The sequence below is a fragment of the Calypte anna genome, chromosome 26 (genome assembly GCF_003957555.1).
Source record: "Calypte anna isolate BGI_N300 chromosome 26, bCalAnn1_v1.p, whole genome shotgun sequence".
Lineage (NCBI taxonomy): Eukaryota > Metazoa > Chordata > Aves > Apodiformes > Trochilidae > Calypte > Calypte anna.
In genome coordinates this window covers 1,571,392-1,589,277 of record NC_044271.1, presented here as the reverse complement: position 1 = coordinate 1,589,277, position 17,886 = coordinate 1,571,392, and the positions used below count along the sequence as shown (strand labels likewise).

Genomic DNA, 17,886 nt, shown 5'->3' with positions numbered 1-17,886 from the left:
GACAACAAGTCCTCATGTATCCTTATTAGTGACCTCCACAAAGCAACAAGCCTGCAGGCTTTGATTTTACTATAGAAAATGAGTTTACAAGATACTTTACAGAAATCCCTCTGAAGCCAGATCTTCCAGGGACATAATTTCTTTTTCTTTTCCTAAAGATTTGAGCCATGTTCTTTAAAAGTGAACGTTTTTGCTCTCCCCTTCCTTGTGTATGTACGGTTATCAGACATCTGCATTTTTATAGAACTTCAAGTTCCTGTCACTGCTGATCCATCCTCATAGGCTGGATGGCAACTAAAAATGCAAATGTCTACAGAATAATAGGTATGTTGTGCTTTAATGCTTTGTGGCAGGTTCATAGAATTTGTATTACAGGTGTATGGATGGATAGTGTACAAAATAAATAAACTTGCACCAAAGTGAGAGAAAAAAACCTTCCAATTTTGTCTCACTCGTGGCCATTTTCTTGTCATCATACCTAAAGGAGATGTTGAGATTAATCTCTTTGTTGCTCTCTCAGTCCTTGGTCTGTCTTGCTGTGTTTTTCTGTAAAGTCACCAGCTGCAGTCCTAGCAGTTTCCTTTATGGGGAGGCTGAGGGGACATTTGTGCTTTTCTCAGTCTGAACTGGGAATGTGGATTCAGTGCAAAATGAGACCCCTCTGGTGAACTGTGCTTCATTTGCACTTGGTTAGCCCTGGGCTTTCTTGCAGACTCTTGTTTTTAAACTGGCTAGTGTCTTCCTATTCTTAAATATACAGAGAAGGGGGCTGGGAAGGTAGTGGTGGGACTGCCTGTGCATTACACTTCAGGTTTTGCACAGTAACACCACAAAATAAGTGTCTGTCCTTTGTGAGAAGTTTTGTCTAAATAAAATCTATTTGTATTTGCTGTTGACACTGATCATTCATCTTACAGGCATCTTCTGCACCAAGTAGTCTAGTAGAAATACACCAGTTTCTCTTTTAAAACCATTTGTGTCTTTTCCTTCATGGTCTCACTTCTGTCAGCTCCAGAGGAAGGCAGATTACAGGTAACAGCCTGAAGGCAGGGGGTGTTGCTTGCAAACCCAGTCTGCTCCCCCACACCCCAGTGTGCAGACCAGGGGTCTGGAGGTCTAAGAACTTCCAAATTAAAACAGCCACACAGCTCTAACGGGGCACTCCAGCCCAGGGAAAACACAAGGTGATTCCACTCATCATCTGTGTCTTACAGTAACACATCACCTCTTCTGCTCAGGTTGAGAAGCCCTGAGCTGGTGGGACCCTGCAGGGGTGCCCCTGGCAGCAGGACCCTCTGCTGGGGGTTTGCAGAGCTGCTCAAGGACAGTGCTCTGCCCGTGGGTGTTTGTGGACAGCTTCCTCCCCTCCAGCAGGGCCTGGAGATGAAAGGGTCTGTGTCCCTGGGCACATCCAGCCAAGCTCTGTAGCGACTGCAGGAATGTGGAGCCCAAGATAAGGCTGTGCACACAGGAGGGTTTTATCTGCCTCAAGGCTAGCCTGCATTTTCCCACTCCGCCTTAGCTCCTGCCGCTCCTTCCAGCCTTAAGACCATTTTTATCTCGTTGTCCTTCTCCAAATCTTTAGTTAATCATCCTTTAGGCCTCCCTGTGTCCTGTGACTTCTCACCCACAGGCCATCCCTACAGCAGGCTCAGCTATCCCATCCTTACCCCCTTCCAGCTCCTGTTTCAGAGAAGCAGCCCTTGCTATGACTCCCCACCACTTAACTAGTGCCAGCCCAGAGGCCTCTGAATCCTTAAAGCCACCGGGTATTGTTTGCTGGAGATCAGAAGGCTCAGCAGACTGCAGCCAGCTCCAGAGCTATGTGTGTCCTGGGCTGGCCCTGGTGAAGTGTTCCAGAGCCCAGCACCTGACCCCAGGTGAATCACAGTGCAATGTGACAGTCCTGACCCTGCTGCCCCCCACAGGACGGGCTCTCTCTCCTGTTTGCAAGAGCAAAGCTTAAAGCTTGAGGATTCTGCCAGCAACACGTGGCAGAAAGACTTGCAGGTCACTTCCCCAAAGGCAACAGCCCCATTTTTTCAAAGCCTCAGTCTGCACAGGGCCCTGCACCACCGCAGTCCATCAGCCACCCCCAGACAGTGGGGGGGGTCACAAGCAGAGCTTGGCACAGAGGAAAAACCACCCGAGCTAAGGTGGGGAGCACAGCAGACTTACCCCAACATCCTCGGGCTGCAGGGAAGGCAGGAGCAGCCCCAGGGGCTCGAGTGGTTGCAGGGAGCAGATTAGAGAGCACAAGGGGAGGGGGCAGGGGAAGGGGCACAGGACAAACCCCAACTTTGCTACTGCTGCTGCTGCTCAATTTATGGAGCAGCCCTGGGAGCTCTTTTCCTCATCATTGGCTACAGCGATTCAACACACCTGGGCACCACTCCTGCCCTGACACCACGGCCAAGTGTCCCTCACTGCCGGGGGAGCCCTGCAGGGGGGTGCGCACACCTTAGGGGGGGGATGCAGGACCCCCATGCAAAGGGGCGATGCCTCGGGGCTGCGGGGTCAGAGGGGTCAGGCAGGAGCCGCCCCGGCCCCCTCGGCCTCGGTGGGCGGGACCAGAGGGCGAGCGGTACCTTTCGCTTTCGTTTCCCGTGGAAGGAGCCCCAGAACCGCCCCGCCCCGGGCACGGCACGGACCGGCACAGCTCCAGGCGTTGCACGGACCGGCACGGCCCAGCTCGGCTCGGTACGGTACAGCCCAGAACAACCCAGGATAGCCCAGGGCACGGCACAGCCCGGGACACCTTGACACAGCCCGGTTCGGCACAGCCCAGTTCGGCCATGCCGCGGTTCAGCCTGGAGGAGAGCAGGCGGTGTGGGGATCAGTTCGTGCAGTTCCTGCAGGACACGGGGCGGCATCAGGAGAGCCAGCGGGACACACTGCGGAGCATTTACACCCAGGAGTTTCGGGGCAGGTGAGAGCCCTCGGCCAGACCCGAGCAACATCGCCCGGGACGGTCCGTCCGCCCGTATTAACCATTCTCCGGCCAGTATCACTGGGGCTTCACGGGGGTGTCAAGCCAGCTCTGTCCAGTACCAGTTCCTTGCAGGAGCTGGGTGTGAGCAGCACTGGGGAGCAGGTGGGGACCTGGGGGCTGTCCTTCATCCCCTGCCCGGGGGACACGGGCAGAGCGTGCTTTCCGAGCAGCAAGGACCACCTGGACCTGCGAAACACTGGGACTGGGCTCAGCTCTTTGCAGGCTCTAAGGAAACCGCAGCAATGCTGGGGCATCCCGTGTCCTGCTGGGCTGCGAATGAAGCGAGAGGCCGATCCGGCTTCCCAGCCACCGGCCCCAACATGTCCCCACATGTCTTCCTCTCACCGTGGCCCTGCTGGGACGTTCCCCAGCTGCAGAGACCTCCGGCATCCTCCCTGACCCCAGGCACCCACCTCACCCCGCCGGTACCGGTCACACTGGCCCTGTGCAATGTCACCGCTGTTAATCATTGGCAAAGCCAAGGTTCAGCCCACTGGGCTATGGGACGTGACCCCCAGTTTGTGGGAGGAGGTGGCTGGGGAGGCAGTGCTGCAACCTCCTTCTCTTGTCTGTGCAGAACTGGTACCAAAGCACCCAACTTCTCTTGTGTCTTGTACGCACTGAGGGTGAACCACCAGGCGCTGGTGCACGGGCAGTCGGTGCACTTCAAGAAGGTGAGGTAGGGGCTTGGGCCATGCACCCACCGGGACTGGGTCTGCAAAAGCCCCCAGCCCCTGGCAAGGACCCCTTGGCTACGCTGATGTTGGCTGCTCCTCGCAGGCGAAGAAGCGTGTGGTGGTAGCAGACCAGTACCGGAGACCCAGAACAAATGCAGAGGCATTGGTGCCCACATCTGCCCCAGGGGAGCAGCTCAGATCTGGTCCACAAGTTCCCCAGAACCTTACCAAGAAGTGGTATGACCAGCAGCACCCTACCCATGCCTGCCCCTGCCCAGCCCCGGGCATTCCAGCCCTGGCTGGGAAAGCCTGAGCCCCGCTTCCCGCAGGGCCAAGTTGATCCGTGGGAAGCACGGGGTGAAGATCACCTCAGAGCACGACCAAGGCAATGGGCACATCCGCTTCCCAGTGGTGCCCAGTGAGCCCCAGACCATCACCATCCTGGTGCAGAACTGTGGGGCAGAGGCAGTGACACTGCAGCGCTGCCAGCCCTACAAACAGGTGCCCGAGCTCTCATTCACCGACGAGCAAGGGGCAACGCAGGGTCAGTCCCTGCTGCTGCACCCAGGTAGGGTCCCGGCCCTTGCCCTGTGCCCTGCCCTGCTGAGGGAGATGCAGGACCCAGCTCTTGGCTCTTCACCTTGCAGATGGCACATACCCTATCCAGGTGAGGTGCCTGACCTCCTACAATGGACACTTCCCTGCCACGGTGGCTTTCATGTTCACCAAGGAGCCAGAGGAGCCCTTCAGCATCTGGCGCCACATCACTGCTGTGGCTGAGAGCCAACTGGCCAAGGACCTGGGGCCCTCGGCACCTTACCAGCCTTACCAGAGGAGGCTCCAGCACCCTGTCACCATCATCACCGAGGAGGGCATCCCCCCTGACAGGTATGTGACGTCACCCGCTGCCGCCCTGCACGGAGGACCCTGGCTCGTTGTCCATCTGGGGCAAGGCTCGGCTCCTTGGGACCCAGGTGTCTGGCACCCTGGGACAGTGCTTTATCCTCATGTGATGGCTGGTGACAGCAGGGCTGGGGACACTCTGCCTGATGAGGCCTTGGGGAACCCCAGCCCTGCAATCCTTGTGGCACTGCTGTTCCCTCTGCCCAGCTTCCAGAAATATGAACTGGAGATGGAAATCCCTCTGCGCTTCTGCAAGTACCCCAAGAGCCTTAAGGACGCAATCCTGCATGGACTCAACACCAGTGCCAGATGGGCTTACTGGCAGTGAGTGCCAAGGGGCGGGGGCAAGGCCACACCAAGCTCTGCATCTCCCACCTGCTGCCCCTTGGCTGAGGTGTCCCTTGGGCACAGTGACATCCCTGCTGCCCACAGGTCACTGCTGGAGGCTCCTCTGCAGGCTGAGAACTACCATCGGAAGTTCCAGCTGCTGCTGCACCTGGAGGAGATCCAGATGGAGGTGGACATCCATCGTTATGACATGCAGGATGTGCCCATGGTGCAGGACAGGGAGCTGCTGGTCCTCGACGTTAGTAGGAGGAGTGGGAGGACAGGGGGTGTCAGGACTCCTGGGTGCCTAGGAGTCACATTGCCCGTTTGGCACAGGTGCCCGGCGTGGCTGAGAGCCGCCCGTCTGTGCTGAAGGGAGACCACCTCCTCGTCAACTTGAGCAGAGAGCGGGACCACTCCCCACTCACCCAGTACAAGGGCTACGTGCACAGCGTGGAGCTGGAGAAAGTCCGGCTGGGCTTCTCCCCCAAGTGAGTGGTGTTCATCCCCAGCTGGGATGGGAGTCCTGTCAGCCCCACTCAGATGTGGTGAAGGCTGGGCATGGGCTGGGGAGGGTGTGGGGTCCATCCCTGTGCCCTGCTCACACCGCTCCTTCCCAGGCTGCTGAAGAAGTTTGTGAAAAACATGAAGTTTGATGTGACCTTCACCATCAACCGGCTGCCACTGCAAGTCCAGCACCGGGCTGCAGCCCTGGCCATGCAGTCTGGGCTGTCCAGCCTCCTCTTCCCCTCTGCCTCCTGCAACAGTTCCCTCTTCACAGGCACCTTCCAGCTCCAGTGAGTCCTCGTGCCAGCTGGGATGGGTGCGGAGGGGACGCTGTGCTCAGCCTCTGCTCCACAGGTGGTTCGACCGCAAGCTGCAGGCAAACGAGGAGCAGTGCAGAGCTGTGAGACACATCGTGACAGGGATGTCCAGGCCAGCCCCCTACCTCATCTTTGGCCCCCCTGGGACTGGCAAAACCGTCACCCTGGTGGAGGCCATCAAGCAGGTGAGTGGCTGGAGCCCAGGTACAGCACCGCTGCCCACCCCAGCCCCTGGAGCTCAGTGCTGTTGCCCCCTCCTCCCACCTAGGTATGGAAGTGCTTTAAGGATGCCCGGATCTTGGCCTGTGCCCCTTCCTATACTGCTGCAAACCTCCTGTGCCAGCGCCTCATCCAGGACATCAACCCCAAGCACATCTACAGGATCATTGCCAGCTCCAGGAACTACCAGGAGGTGCCTTCTGAGATCAGGGTAGGTCCCTGCCCGTGGCACAGATGGGCTGGCAGCCCCAGGGAGAGCAGGATCCCACCCTACCCCCATGTTTCAGCCCTGCTGCAACTGGGACGATGAGCAGAGCTGCTATGTGTACCCAAGCAAGAAGGTCCTGGGGCGATATCGGATCCTCATCACCACCCTGGTGACAGCAGGAAGGTCAGAGGACCTGGGATTGTCCCCACCACCCATGGCAGGTGGACCTTGGGGTTGCCCTTGACCAGAGCAACACTTCTGAAGTGTGGGTGGAGGGTGGGCAGCAGGGGTGACCCTTCCTCTGTGGGAGAAAGAACAGCCAGCCAGAGCAGGGATGCCTGGGCAGCCTCGCTCCACCTCTTCTCCAGGCTGGTGTCGGCCAACTTTCCCCCAGGGTTTTTCTCCCACGTCTTCATCGACGAGTGTGGGCAGGCAGCAGAGACAGAGAGCGTGGTCCCCATTGCGGGTGAGTGGTTCCCAGCTCCCATCTCAGGGACCAGCATCTTTGCATGGCCTAGAGACCCCCCCTACCCCCCACTGAGCTCTCCCTCTGCCCAGGGCTCCTGAGCGCCATGGACCAGAAGACCAACCCCAAAGGGGGGCAGCTGGTACTGGCAGGAGACCCCCAGCAGCTGGGCCCCATCCTGAGGTCACCACTGGCCATCGAGCACGGCTTGGGTGAGCAGGGAGAGGGGTGGGAGTGCAGCCAGTGCCTGGGGGCTCAGGGCGAGCCACAGGGTCTGGCTGGGCACAGGCACCTCGCTGCTGGAGAGGCTGATGCTGCACAATCCCCTGTACAAGAAATCGAGAGAAGGATACAACCCACAGTTTGTCACCAAACTGCTCTGGAACTACAGGTGGGGATGGGCAGCAGCAGGGACGGGGTGGCTCTGCTGAGATGGGTGCAGGGTCTGTGCCAGCACCCCACGTCTCATAGCACCCCAGCCAGGGTGGGAGCACACCCCAGGCACTGTCCTGCATCCACCAGGTCCCACGAGGCCATCCTCAGGATCCCCAACGAGCTCTTCTACGACAGTGAGCTGAAGCCCTGTGAGAGCAACGGGCTTGACATCCGGAATGTGTATTGCACCTGGGATGAGCTTCCCAAAAAAGTGAGGGGGGCAGCAGGTGGGAGCCTGGGGGGAGCCCCGAGGCACAGGTGGAGCAGAGTCCAATGCTCTCCACCCCCAGGGTTTCCCCATCATCTTCCATGGAGTTCGTGGGGAAGACCAGAGAGAGGCCAAGAGCCCCTCGTTCTTCAACACATCTGAGATTGAGGTGCTGGTCGACTACCTCAAAAAGCTGCTGCAGAGCCAGGGCAAGGGGGGCTGCCCCAGTGTCTCTCCCAAGGAGATCGGCATCATCTCACCCTACAGGAAGCAGGTGAGGGGCATGGCTGTGCGGGCAGGGGGTGGGCAGAGACCTCCACAGGGCACTGGGATGGATGGGCAGGGTGGCTCCATGGCAGCTGGATTGTGCTGCATCCCTCCCCCCAGGTGGAGAAGATCAGAAAAGCCATCACATCCCTGGACCCTGTTCTGCGGGCAATGCCAGACATCAATCTGCTGAAGGTACAGTCCTAGGTGCATGTTGGGGATGAGCCCACCCTGCCAGCCCCAGCCCGTGGTGCTCCCTGTCCCCTTACCTGGTGTCACCTCCCAGGTGGGCTCTGTAGAGGCATTCCAGGGCCAGGAACGACGTGTCATCCTCGTTTCCACTGTGCGCAGCTGCAGCGAGTACTTCAAGCTTGACCAAAACTTCAGTCTGGGCTTCCTCATGAACTTCAAGGTGCTGTGCTGCCCCGGGCAGACTCCCCGTGGAGATGGGGCAAGAGCTGATGCTGTAGGGTGAAACTCCTCTTCTCTTTTCAGAGGTTCAATGTGGCCATCACCAGGGCCAAGGCTCTGCTGATTGTGGTGGGTAACCCAGCTGTGCTCAGCAAGGACCAGCACTGGCAGAGGTGAGCCCTGCCCATCCTGCAGGCAGTGCCCAGCCATGCCCAGGGCTGAGGAGGTGGCAAGGCCACCACAGGCAGCGAGGACATCAACACCTCCTGCCCACACTCCCCTTGCCTGCAGGTTCCTCAGGTATTGCAGGGAGGAGGGTGGCTACAGAGGCTGCCCCTATGAGGAGGAGAGCTCTGCAGAGGATGGCCTCACCAGCGAGTTCCAGGAGCTGCACCTTGGCCATTAGCAGCCAGGTAAGCAGTGCTGGGAGCTGCCAGAGCAGCCCTGGTGAGGACCAGCATTGCCCACTCTGCCCACCCTGCACTGGGTGCCCCTGAGAAGCTGCTCCTGCAGCAATGTGTCAGGGACCAGGAGGAGTTCTCATTTAGGAGCTGCCTGTCCCCTCCCAAGTCCTGCCCAGCTCTGTCACAGGGTTCCTCTGCAGTAAATCTTCCTGGGAAAAGAGAAGAAGCGCAGTGGAGCTCCAGCCCCCAGCCTGCCCCTGGCCTGCTCTCCCCTGCCTGGCTCCCCTGGGCTCTGGTGCTGTGCATCCCTGGGAGATGGGGCTCCTGCCAGCCTTGAGCCCCAGCATGGACCCATGGCAGCCACCTCCCTTCACAGAGCAGGACAGCACCAGCACTGGACCGGGAGCAACCTCCATGTCAAGCAGTTTTGGGCATATCCATGTAGAAGCTCATTCCCTGGGACCAGTCTCACCGTTCAGTGAATGGCTAAAGTCAGAGTCCAGCCTTGGAGAGCATCAGGGCGTGCAGGGGAGCTCAGTGCTGCTGCAGTGGGTGAGGGGGGAGCTGGCAGCAGGCAGGGACCCAGCTGGGCCTCCCTGCCACACAGCTGCCTGGCCTCAGCCACACAGGCATGCTTCTCTGTCTTCCCTGGAATAAATGTTTAGAGAAAGAAATGGTACCTTGATGTTCAGTCCCGGGCCCTGCCACCACGGCTGGTGCTGCTGCAGCAGGGACAGGGTCACTGCAGCCCTGCTCTGCTCCAGGAGGTGACAGAGGAGGGATGGCTCCAGCAGCACCCATCACACCCGGGTCTTACCAAGCACATGGGGACAAGACCTGAAGCAAAGGGGCTGGGGGCTGAGCAATCCCCCCACCCTGCAGTGCACGGAGCCCAGACCAGCACAGGGGCACAAAGAATGCCACGCAAGCAGAGTTACAATTACCAAAATACCAGTTTGCATTTATTCTCCCGATTATGCAGTTCAGTTTACTGGTGCTAAGTCCATGACCAACGCAGACTCAAAGAAGGCACCAGGGGCAGAGCTGGGCAGAGGGTCCCAGGAGCTGCTGGCAGCGGCTGAGCTCAGCTCTGTGCCCACGGGGCTGAGTCCCTGTCAGAGGTTGGTGAGAGCTGCCGGGGAGTGGGCAGAGCACCCCAGGGCTCAGCAGACCCAGACCAGCCAGCAGCACCTCCCAGAGCTGGGGAGGCAAAGTGAACACCACAGCAATCCCCACAGGAAAGGCAAAACCAGGGGAGATCGGTACAAAACGGGGCAATGTGGGGAGCTACGCGAATGCCCGGCCCGTGGAGGGTGGGGGGCACTGAAGGCACTGGTTCCTTGTGACCCTGGAGCCCGGCAGGGACGCCCTGGGCGCTCGGGTGGCAGCTCTGGTGCAGAGGGGTTGGGGCAGGTCCCGCTGTGGCCGTGTGCCACCTCCCACGGGTGTGGGGGTCTGGGCTCACAGCAGGGGACAGCCTCGGCGCTTCTTGTTCTTCCGGACCTGCAGCCCCGCCCGGGTGGCCATCTCAAACACCTCCCGCACCCCCTCCTTGGTCTTGGCCGAGCACTCGAGGTAGCCAAAGGCATTGATCCTGTTGGCCATGTCCCTCCCCTCCTCCGGCTTCACTGGCTCCTAGAAAGGATCAAAAGGAGGGATCAGAACCATCGCTAGCGAACAGCAGCAAAAGCACAGGGACTGTCCTTGGGGTCCCCGACCCCCAGCACCGGGACCTGGCAGGGCAAAGGGAAGCCCTGGGGAGGGAGCACAGGGAGAAGCCGAGACAGTGGGATGGGGGCTGCCCCACCTGCTTCATCTTGGCCAACTCCCGTCGCGTGTGCTCGTCGTTCCGCAGGTCCTTCTTGTTCCCCACCAGGATGATGGGCACATTGGGGCAGAAGTGCTTCACCTCTGGTGTCCACTTCTCGGGGATGTTCTCTGCAACGAGCAAGTTGCACACAGCCCTTAGCTGTGGGGCTTCTCCCCCCAGACCCACTCACAGCCATGGGAACCAGCACTGGGCTCTTCCCATGGGAAGAGCTCACCCATAGCACCCTCCTCTCCCACCACCCCCACCAAGCCAGCAAGTTCCCAGCGTTATCCTGGAGCACACACACAGCCAGGAGATGAGGGGTGGGTGACTGGCATCCCCCAGGGTGTGGGCACAGGGTTTAGCAGCATCACCCAGTCCTGCAGGAGCCCCAGGTCCCCCCAGACTCCCTGGTCCCTACCGAGGCTATCCGGGCTGTCGATAGAAAAGCACATGAGGATAACATCTGTGTCTGGGTAGGAGAGGGGCCGCAGCCTGTCGTAGTCCTCCTGTCCCGCCGTGTCCCACAGGGCCAGCTCCACCTGGGAGGGGAGGGACGTGGCTCAGCAGCTCACAGAAGGCTCAGCAGGCCAGGACTGAGCAGGTTTGTCCTCCTCAAACTGGGGCAAGTTCAGGGTGACCCAGAAACGGAGCCGTGGGGCTTCCCGGCAGTGCCCCGCACACCAACCCATGGGCATGGGAACAGCTCCAGCACCCCACAGCAGTCCCTACCTGCTTCCCATCCACCTCGATGTCGGCGATGTAGTTCTCAAACACAGTTGGTACATAGACCTCGGGGAACTGGTCCTTGCTGAACACGATCAGCAGACACGTCTTCCCGCAGGCGCCGTCTCCCACAATCACCAACTTCTTCCTGATGGCTGCCATGGCTGTGGGGACAGGAGTGGGTGAGTGGGACACAGCAGCTGCAAGCAGCCCTCACTTCTGGCCCCTCCTGAACCCCCATGCCACAAAGCCTCCCACACCACTGCCCAGGAAGGTGCCAGGCACAGGAGAGCAGCCAGAGACAGAGGCTCTCCTGGTGCCTCAGACATCCAAGCCCCTGCCCTGGGCTTCTTGCTGTGCTACCACCCCAGGAAAATGCTTTTCTGACAGCCTCAGGGTCACACACACCCACTGGTTTTATTTCAGATTATAAATTCTTCAAGGCAGAACTGTACTCCAGGCTTCACCTGGGCACACTCATCAGCTCCCTAATAATCCACTGAGCTCCAGGAATGCACCAAGATGGGCAAGCACGACCCTCACGCCTAGCACCAGGTGCCAGACTGGCCCGGTCCCAGCCCGTTTGACAAAGGAGCCTTTGCCACATAACCCCTGAGAGCTGACACTGGCACCAGTGGCAGGAGAGGCTGCCAGCCATCACTCAGCAAACTGAGCCAAAACCCTACTGTAAAGCTGGCTGCTTTCTGCCCCAAGAAAGAGGATGCAGCAGTCCTGCAAGTAAAACTCTGCCTTTGCATCCCTGGGCTTCAAAAACTGAGCCTGGGAATTGCCCAGGATTATGCCACAAAACCTCTGCCATGGCATCTGAACCCCTCTGCCCAGAGTGGCCAAGCTGGAAGGGGTAGTTTGTGCTTAAAGCACTGGGGAGGTGCAAGGGAAATGAGGGTGCACACACCAAGGCTGCTGCATGGGAGGCTTTACACTGAACCAGGGCACAGCCACCAAGCCCAAGGCAGGCCTGTCCTCTCCCGGGGTCATCCCACCCTCCCCCTTCTCTAAAATAAATAGAAGGAAAAGAAAAAAGCCGAGTAAGGCTGCATCATAATCAACTGCAACTGAAGGATTAAGAAATTAGACTGATGGCTGACTTGCATTTCAAAAGCAGACTGAAGAGTGCTCCTCTCCTCTGCATACTTAGTAAGTCACTGCTAAGCTCTCCCCAGAGTTGTCACACAAACCCCTGAGCAGCCTCAGGTGCCACCCCAGCTCTCACAAACTAAACTTTCCAACTGACCTTGTAGTCTCACACAGATCCGGGCCAGACCCTGCCATGGCCCCAGATCTCTGCAGGTTACAAGCACCTTGGGTCACATAAACACAGTAAACTGGCCCTCGTAAGGTGAGATGAGGGAGGACAAAGAGCTGTGTCCAGTGGGACCAGACACTCCTCAAGCAGGAGCCTTGGTGTTCAGCACACTCCTTGTTTACTTAGGGAGTTCCTTTGCCCACAGCAGGATGTGATCTGCTGCTGTGTGGCTCTGCATCTCAAAGCCCAGGGGAAGCAGAAAGGCAGCGTGGGGCTCGCTGCTATCTTATCCCCAAGGCATGGGAGACACATCTACAGCACAAGGAACAGAAGGTGCCCAGGGACACAAACAGCCCTGCTCCCAGACACCGAGTCCTGGCTGTGCCCAGCCTGGCAGACATCAGATCCCAAACCCAAACAACCGGAGTGTTGGAGCACACAGCAGCCCCCACGTCTCCTCCACTGCTCCCCTGCCCACACGCTGTCCCAGCCAGGAGCACTGCAGCTGCCCAGTCTATTGCAGCTCCAAACCAAGAGAATCACCACACCCAGAGCTCCTTCCCACGGCCCCCTGTGTCCAACCCCATCCTGGGACAGCTCCTCAGCAGGGCCTGAGCCCAGCGTGATGCCGAGCAGTGATTCAGCGGGCAGAGGCACTGTCCCCACCCAACATCTCAGCACGATTCATTCCATTACTCACAAGAGTGGCCCAGAAATAGCCCATTACTGATCCAGAGCTGGCGTGCAAAGGGGAGTGGGCTGGGAGCACCGTGCTCCTGGCTGGCCAGCTGGGCTGGCTCGATCCATGCCCCTGCCCCAAGCCAGCCAGCTCAACACAACACCAACACCAACACACACCAACACACACAAACACCAACACCAGATGCTGGTGGCACTCTGCTTGGGAGAGACCAGCACCTCTTCAAGGGAAGCTGTGACCCTCAGCCAGTCCCTGGGATTGGGCTGCCCAATGCCAAGGGTCTTGTGCTGTTCCCGGATCCTGAGTGGATAAAAGAGAGTGGAAAACGTGGAGGCAGTTTCAGGAGGACAGCTTACTACCACTGCCAGCAGGCCAAATGATTAAAAGGACACAGCCACATCAGCCATGGAAATGTAGATTTTAAACTCTGCTGAGCAATAACCATCCTGAGTCCCAGCAAAGGAAAGTGCCCGTGCTGGCAGCAAGAGCCTGACCCTGAGCTGGCAGCTCCTTCGTGCCAAGAAACTGCAAAGTGAAACTAAGCCACTCTGCTCTCCAAGCAGCTTCTCAAAAGCTATAACCATAAAACCAGCCAGTGCTGCAGGACAGCCCTTGCATTATTGGCCTTTCCCAGCTTTGTGCCTCAAAATGTGAAGTTCCTGCTGAGCAGGAAAAGGGGAATTCCTCTGGCAGCAGGATGTGTCCATCATCCAGTGTCAGCTAGGGGATCTCAGGAAATGGCAGAGAAAGGCGTTAATGCTTTGAAGAAGGACTGCAACTGGGGACAGAAATCTTTCAATGAACCTCCTCGATGAGGCCCAAGCTCCTGAGCCAACAGAGGGGTTTTGTTGTAAAGCAGAAATTCCCAAGAGCTGGGCCACACCCTGGCTGGACCCATGACACAACCCATCAGCAAAATCCGCTGAATTTCTGCTCTGCCCACAGCCCTGGCTGGAGGCACAACCTCAAAGCCTGGGCAGGGCTGGGCGGGTGGGGATGAAGCCTTGCAGGGAGCAGCCCCCCCGCAGGGGCATCCCCACAGCTCCCGATCCCAGCAGACATCCCACTGCAAACAAAACCTCCTCATCCTGAACCAACAGGGCAGAGAGGAGCAAGGAGGAGAGTGAAGCCCCCAGGCAGCACTGGTGCAGTGATCTTATGGACCAGAGACGGCAGAACAGAGCTGGGGCTGTTGTTCTGTTGTTCTGCCTTGCCTCTCAGATGATCAGAAAACCTCTCTCTGCCCTGGCAGCTCTCTGGTTGCTCTCCTGGGACTGGAGGTGAGGGAATGACCAGTCCACCACCCCCAGCCCCACACCACCTGCCTGGAGCCCTCTGCACTGCGACACAACCACCAGGGGAAAACCACTTCTCTGGACAGAGCCAAAGCTTCCTGGCACGGCTGTGTCTCCAGCTCCGCTAAACTGCAGCAGCTTAACAAACAAAAGTTGAACTGTTTGGATTTAACTCCTGTTGAGGAAAGAGCTGGGCTGACAAAGCTCAAGGCTCCCACAGCCCTGAGGCAGGGAACAGCATTTAAAGAACCCCAGGACAGCTCAGGCTGCGCAGCCCGTACCGAGGCATCCCGGAGCACTCGCAGGGAACACAGAAAACGTTCTCTGGCCAGAGCAGCCAAGGACACGCTGTCTCCACTTCTAAACATGGCCGTGTGTGTGCACAGGGCTGCTGCCACGGCCACAGCACGCCAGGCAAGGGCACTTGGGGACAGGGCACAGAGATAGGCCTCTGGGCAAACAGGAGCTGCTTTGGATGGCCACGGGCCACCATGGGGCTGCCAGAGCCCAGGAGACGGGGGGCATGGGGGTGCCTCCCTCCACAACCCCCAGGAGAGGTTCCCTCCTGCCCCACCACAGCTTCAGTCAACACGAGCAGGGAGCCCCAAAAAAGTCAGGGCCACAGCTGCCCCTGGGTTAAGGTGACAGGAAGGGGACAGAGGGGGCAGAATGAGGGAGGGACAGGGCTCCTCCCCAGGCACTCCCAGCTGAGCCCCCCGCAGCGATGCTTCACAACAGAGATGGCTGCAGCCCGGAGGACTCCCTGGCACAGCTGGTGCAGTGAAAAAGAAACTCAGCTTCCAGATGGAAGTCTGACAGGGGACCCTGATCTGCTGATACATCTAAATCACAGCCAAGGTAGCACAGGACAAGTGTCTCGGGTATCAGAGGGACTCGTATGCAGAAGAAAGTTCCAAAAACAACTCGAAACCAACAGCAATGCCAAAGGGAACCGCAAAGGCCAGGGCAGAACTCAGGCTCCCAGTTCCTGGGCGGGTCACAGCAGATCAAAGTGGGTCTGGTTTTGGCACTGCAGCATCTGCCATTTCACGCTCAGGGAAGGCCAAGCTGCACATTCATTCCTGTGCAGCACCGAGGAGACCAGGCTTCAGCCCTTGATGACACCCAGAGCAGGACCCACACCCCCCAGCAGTCCTGGCGCCCACTCCCAGAGCCCCCCTGCCCCTCTGCCACCACTACCAGAAATAAAGGAAGTGCCTGCATTTACTCCAGGGACACTGCCTGAGACCCTCTCAAGACTTAGACCCACCATATCCAACAATGGATAATCATAAAAAAAAAAGGAGCTCCAACTCAGTGCTTCAGTTTTAGATATTAACTTTTTTTTTTTTTCTTTTTCTAAAATTGCAAGCTATTCTTTGGGCATGAGGAGGCAGCCTGGGCTTACAGCAAGCTGCAGCACAGCACCAAAGTGCAACTGCCCAGATCCAGAGCTGGAGCAGAGCAGCCAGGCTGGCTTGTTTTCATTGCTAAATCCCACAAAAACATCCACAAGCAAAACAGAGAAAGGGACTTGGAACAGAAGAATTTTAAAGCCTAAACAAAGCTTGAACCACAAGTGCTTGAGCTTTGTGGGAAAATGCTGCCTGCCCTTACCTCCTTTTCCAAAGGACATCATGCCATGTTCTTATTTTACCTCCCGCGGAAGTGACAGCCTTCCCAGGCTCACAGCAGTACAAGTGTCTCGCTGAAAGCTTCAAATAACATCCCACAATCTCAGCAGATGCCTGTACTTGGGCAATGCCTGACTGTCGCTGCCCCAGGGCCGATCAATATTTGCTAATACATTCCTTACTTTTCATGTCAATACGCCTCTCCAGTGCAAACAGCAAGTTAGGAGGTGAGCCTGGTTAAATGCTCCCGATAACCTGTTGGAAGACAGTGACTTGGCTTATTTTCCACTTAAAAAAAACCCCACAAAACGAACCAACAAAACAAAAAAACAAAACAAAACAAAACAAAACAAAAAAACCAAACCCACAACCCAAAAACCAACAACACGTTACCCTGGAGAAGCAGTAGCTCTCAGAAACATGGGTTCCATATTTAAACACTCAGAAAGTCCCTCCCTGTACTACCTGTAGCAAGAACTGAAACTGTTCGGACACCAAAAGGCACCAAAAGGCAAAATGAAAATAAAATGCAACTGGTCTCAGTGAAATCCAGACAGCCGAAGCTGCTACCTCCTGTACCCGGCTTCACAGCCTGACCCGACCTGGCTGGGGATGTGACACCGCTGCTGCCCGACCGGGGTCCTTGCTCCCACCCCCTCCCACCCCCAGCCAAGCAACCCAAGGAAGCAGTGCCGGGCTGACGGGGGGGTCGAGAGGCTGGGGCAGGATTTAGGGGGGTTGGCGGCCGCCGGGAGGACTTGGCTGCAGGATTGTTAGTGCTGGAAAGGGCCGCGCAGTCATGCTTTTGGAATGCTCCCCTGTTCCTAAGGCATTACACAATTATTTCTCCTCCCCACAAGCCCCCCTAGTATAAATGTTTAAAAATGAGCTCAGCAGTAAGCAAAGGAAACTTTTGTCCTTTTTCTGAAGAAAACACAGAACGGCAGCTCCACGAGCAAAGCCGCGCACGGGGACGCTGCTGGAGCGGGGGCCGTGGGGAGAGACAGCGAGGTGGAGGGGGGAGCAGCCCCCCTGCTCTCACCCCGGCCCGGGTCTGTCCCTGACTCGGGGGCAGCGGGGACCCCCGACTGGGTGGTACTCGCGAATTGGGACCCGCAGCCCATGGCCACCCCCGACGGTGCGGTGGCTGCTGACCCAATCCTGCCCCACGCCCAGAGACCCCCACCCCATCCCAGGCACATCCACTGCGCTGAGCCCACCCAGCCTGACAGGGGCATCCACCCCCCCGTGCCCGGCTCAGCACTGACCCCACACCCCAGCAGCCCAGACCACAGCACTGACGGCAGCCCCTGCTCCCCCTCGCCCCAGCACTGACTCCCCCAACCCAGCAGTGCCGCCGCCCCAGGCCTCCACACCCGAAGCCCAACTCAGCCGAACCCAGACCGCACCTCTCTCCGCCGCTGCCCTGGTCCCGCTCCCGGTCCCAGCCCCGGTCCCGGCTTCGCAGCGCGGCTCGGGCGGTACCGCCCCGTCCGGAGGCGGACGCGGAGGGAGGAGCGGGAGCGCTGTGGTCCCGGCCCAGCCCGGTCGAGGGGCCGTGCCCCTCCCCAGAGCCTCCGCTCAGCAGCAGCCGCTGGGGATGAGCCGGGGATCCGCCCCGGGGTGGTCCCGGGTCCCACCCTGCAGACACGGGGGGGCAGCGGACATGCGCTGTGCCCAGGATCTGATGTCCCCGCCACGCCGTGTCCTCAGAGCTGCTGGAGGGGTCTTTAGCTCCCCTAGCCCCATCACGGACATTCAGGGAGGGGGACACAGCAGGGGGACTGCTCCCCGCAGCAGGGCTAAGGAGCTGTCACTCAGCCAGGCGAAGGCAGCCCCAAGGTCCTGGCTCAGACCCAGGCTCATAAACTGCTGCTATTTTAAGGTCTCCGAGACAATTTTTCTTAATTTATCAAGCCCCAGGCCAGGAGCTGGTTCCAAAGGAAATGTTTCCTTAGTAAAAAAGGGAACCGCAAAGGAAGCTTTAAATGCAGCCTTTGCCTGCTTGCCTCATCCAGCAGCTCCCAAGCTGTGACCCGGAAAAGCAGAGACAGTTGTCAGCCACCAGCACGAAGAGCATCGTGCCAGGGGCACGGGGCGGTGCAAACAGCTG

General features: G+C 58.4%; 2 protein-coding genes across 8 annotated transcripts; one reads left to right on the top strand and one right to left on the bottom strand.

The window, feature by feature from the left end:
* Positions 1 to 2,613: 2,613 nt before the first annotated feature.
* On the top strand, positions 2,614 to 8,994 carry MOV10 (Mov10 RISC complex RNA helicase). Of its 4 annotated transcripts, none has more exons than XM_030465336.1 (22): positions 2,614 to 2,929; positions 3,570 to 3,666; positions 3,773 to 3,906; positions 3,999 to 4,237; positions 4,317 to 4,557; positions 4,780 to 4,896; positions 5,005 to 5,158; positions 5,236 to 5,390; positions 5,520 to 5,696; positions 5,761 to 5,908; positions 5,992 to 6,153; positions 6,230 to 6,333; positions 6,519 to 6,616; positions 6,709 to 6,828; positions 6,905 to 7,007; positions 7,139 to 7,262; positions 7,342 to 7,533; positions 7,647 to 7,721; positions 7,813 to 7,938; positions 8,022 to 8,110; positions 8,229 to 8,350; positions 8,542 to 8,994. In XM_030465336.1, exons 1-21 carry the CDS (start codon positions 2,796 to 2,798, stop codon positions 8,341 to 8,343), a joined length of 2,904 nt encoding a protein of 967 aa, XP_030321196.1. In that variant the 5' UTR covers positions 2,614 to 2,795; the 3' UTR covers positions 8,344 to 8,350; positions 8,542 to 8,994. The 4 variants fall into 4 exon arrangements, with proteins under 4 accessions (XP_030321196.1, XP_030321197.1, XP_030321195.1 ...); XM_030465337.1 differs by having other exon boundaries at positions 8,529 to 8,994; XM_030465335.1 differs by having other exon boundaries at positions 8,486 to 8,994.
* Positions 8,995 to 9,415: 421 nt separating this feature from the next.
* Positions 9,416 to 17,294, bottom strand: RHOC (ras homolog family member C). 4 transcript variants are annotated; one of them, XM_030465468.1, is made up of 6 exons: positions 17,183 to 17,294; positions 15,757 to 16,028; positions 10,884 to 11,041; positions 10,573 to 10,693; positions 10,149 to 10,279; positions 9,416 to 9,976 (listed from the first exon to the last, which is right to left on the bottom strand). In XM_030465468.1, the coding sequence occupies exons 2-6, from the start codon at positions 15,776 to 15,778 to the stop codon at positions 9,803 to 9,805; spliced, it is 606 nt and encodes a 201-aa protein (XP_030321328.1). In that variant the 5' UTR covers positions 15,779 to 16,028; positions 17,183 to 17,294; the 3' UTR covers positions 9,416 to 9,802. The 4 variants fall into 4 exon arrangements, with proteins under 4 accessions (XP_030321328.1, XP_030321329.1, XP_030321330.1 ...); XM_030465469.1 differs by having other exon boundaries at positions 15,956 to 16,028; XM_030465470.1 differs by lacking the exon at positions 17,183 to 17,294 and adding an exon at positions 16,376 to 16,431 and having other exon boundaries at positions 15,956 to 16,028.
* Between the last annotated feature and the right edge of the window lie 592 nt (positions 17,295 to 17,886).

What these genes read in the sequence shown, in the direction of transcription:
- MOV10 (XM_030465336.1), top strand. Translation starts at nt 2,796, where the DNA reads ATGCCGCGGTTCAGCCTGGAGGAGAGCAGGCGGTGTGGGGATCAGTTC. An exon ending in GGGAGCTGCTGGTCCTCGAC is followed by an intron (nt 5,159 to 5,235) that starts GTTAGTAGGAGG and finishes CGTTTGGCACAG; the next exon opens with GTGCCCGGCGTGGCTGAGAG. An exon ending in GGGATGAGCTTCCCAAAAAA is followed by an intron (nt 7,263 to 7,341) that starts GTGAGGGGGGCA and finishes CTCCACCCCCAG; the next exon opens with GGTTTCCCCATCATCTTCCA.
- RHOC (XM_030465468.1), bottom strand. Translation starts at nt 15,778, where the DNA reads ATGATGTCCTTTGGAAAAGGAG. An exon ending in TCGAGGTGGATGGGAAGCAG is followed by an intron (nt 10,694 to 10,883) that starts GTAGGGACTGCT and finishes CTCCCCTCCCAG; the next exon opens with GTGGAGCTGGCCCTGTGGGA. An exon ending in AGTTGGCCAAGATGAAGCAG is followed by an intron (nt 9,977 to 10,148) that starts GTGGGGCAGCCC and finishes GATCCTTTCTAG; the next exon opens with GAGCCAGTGAAGCCGGAGGA.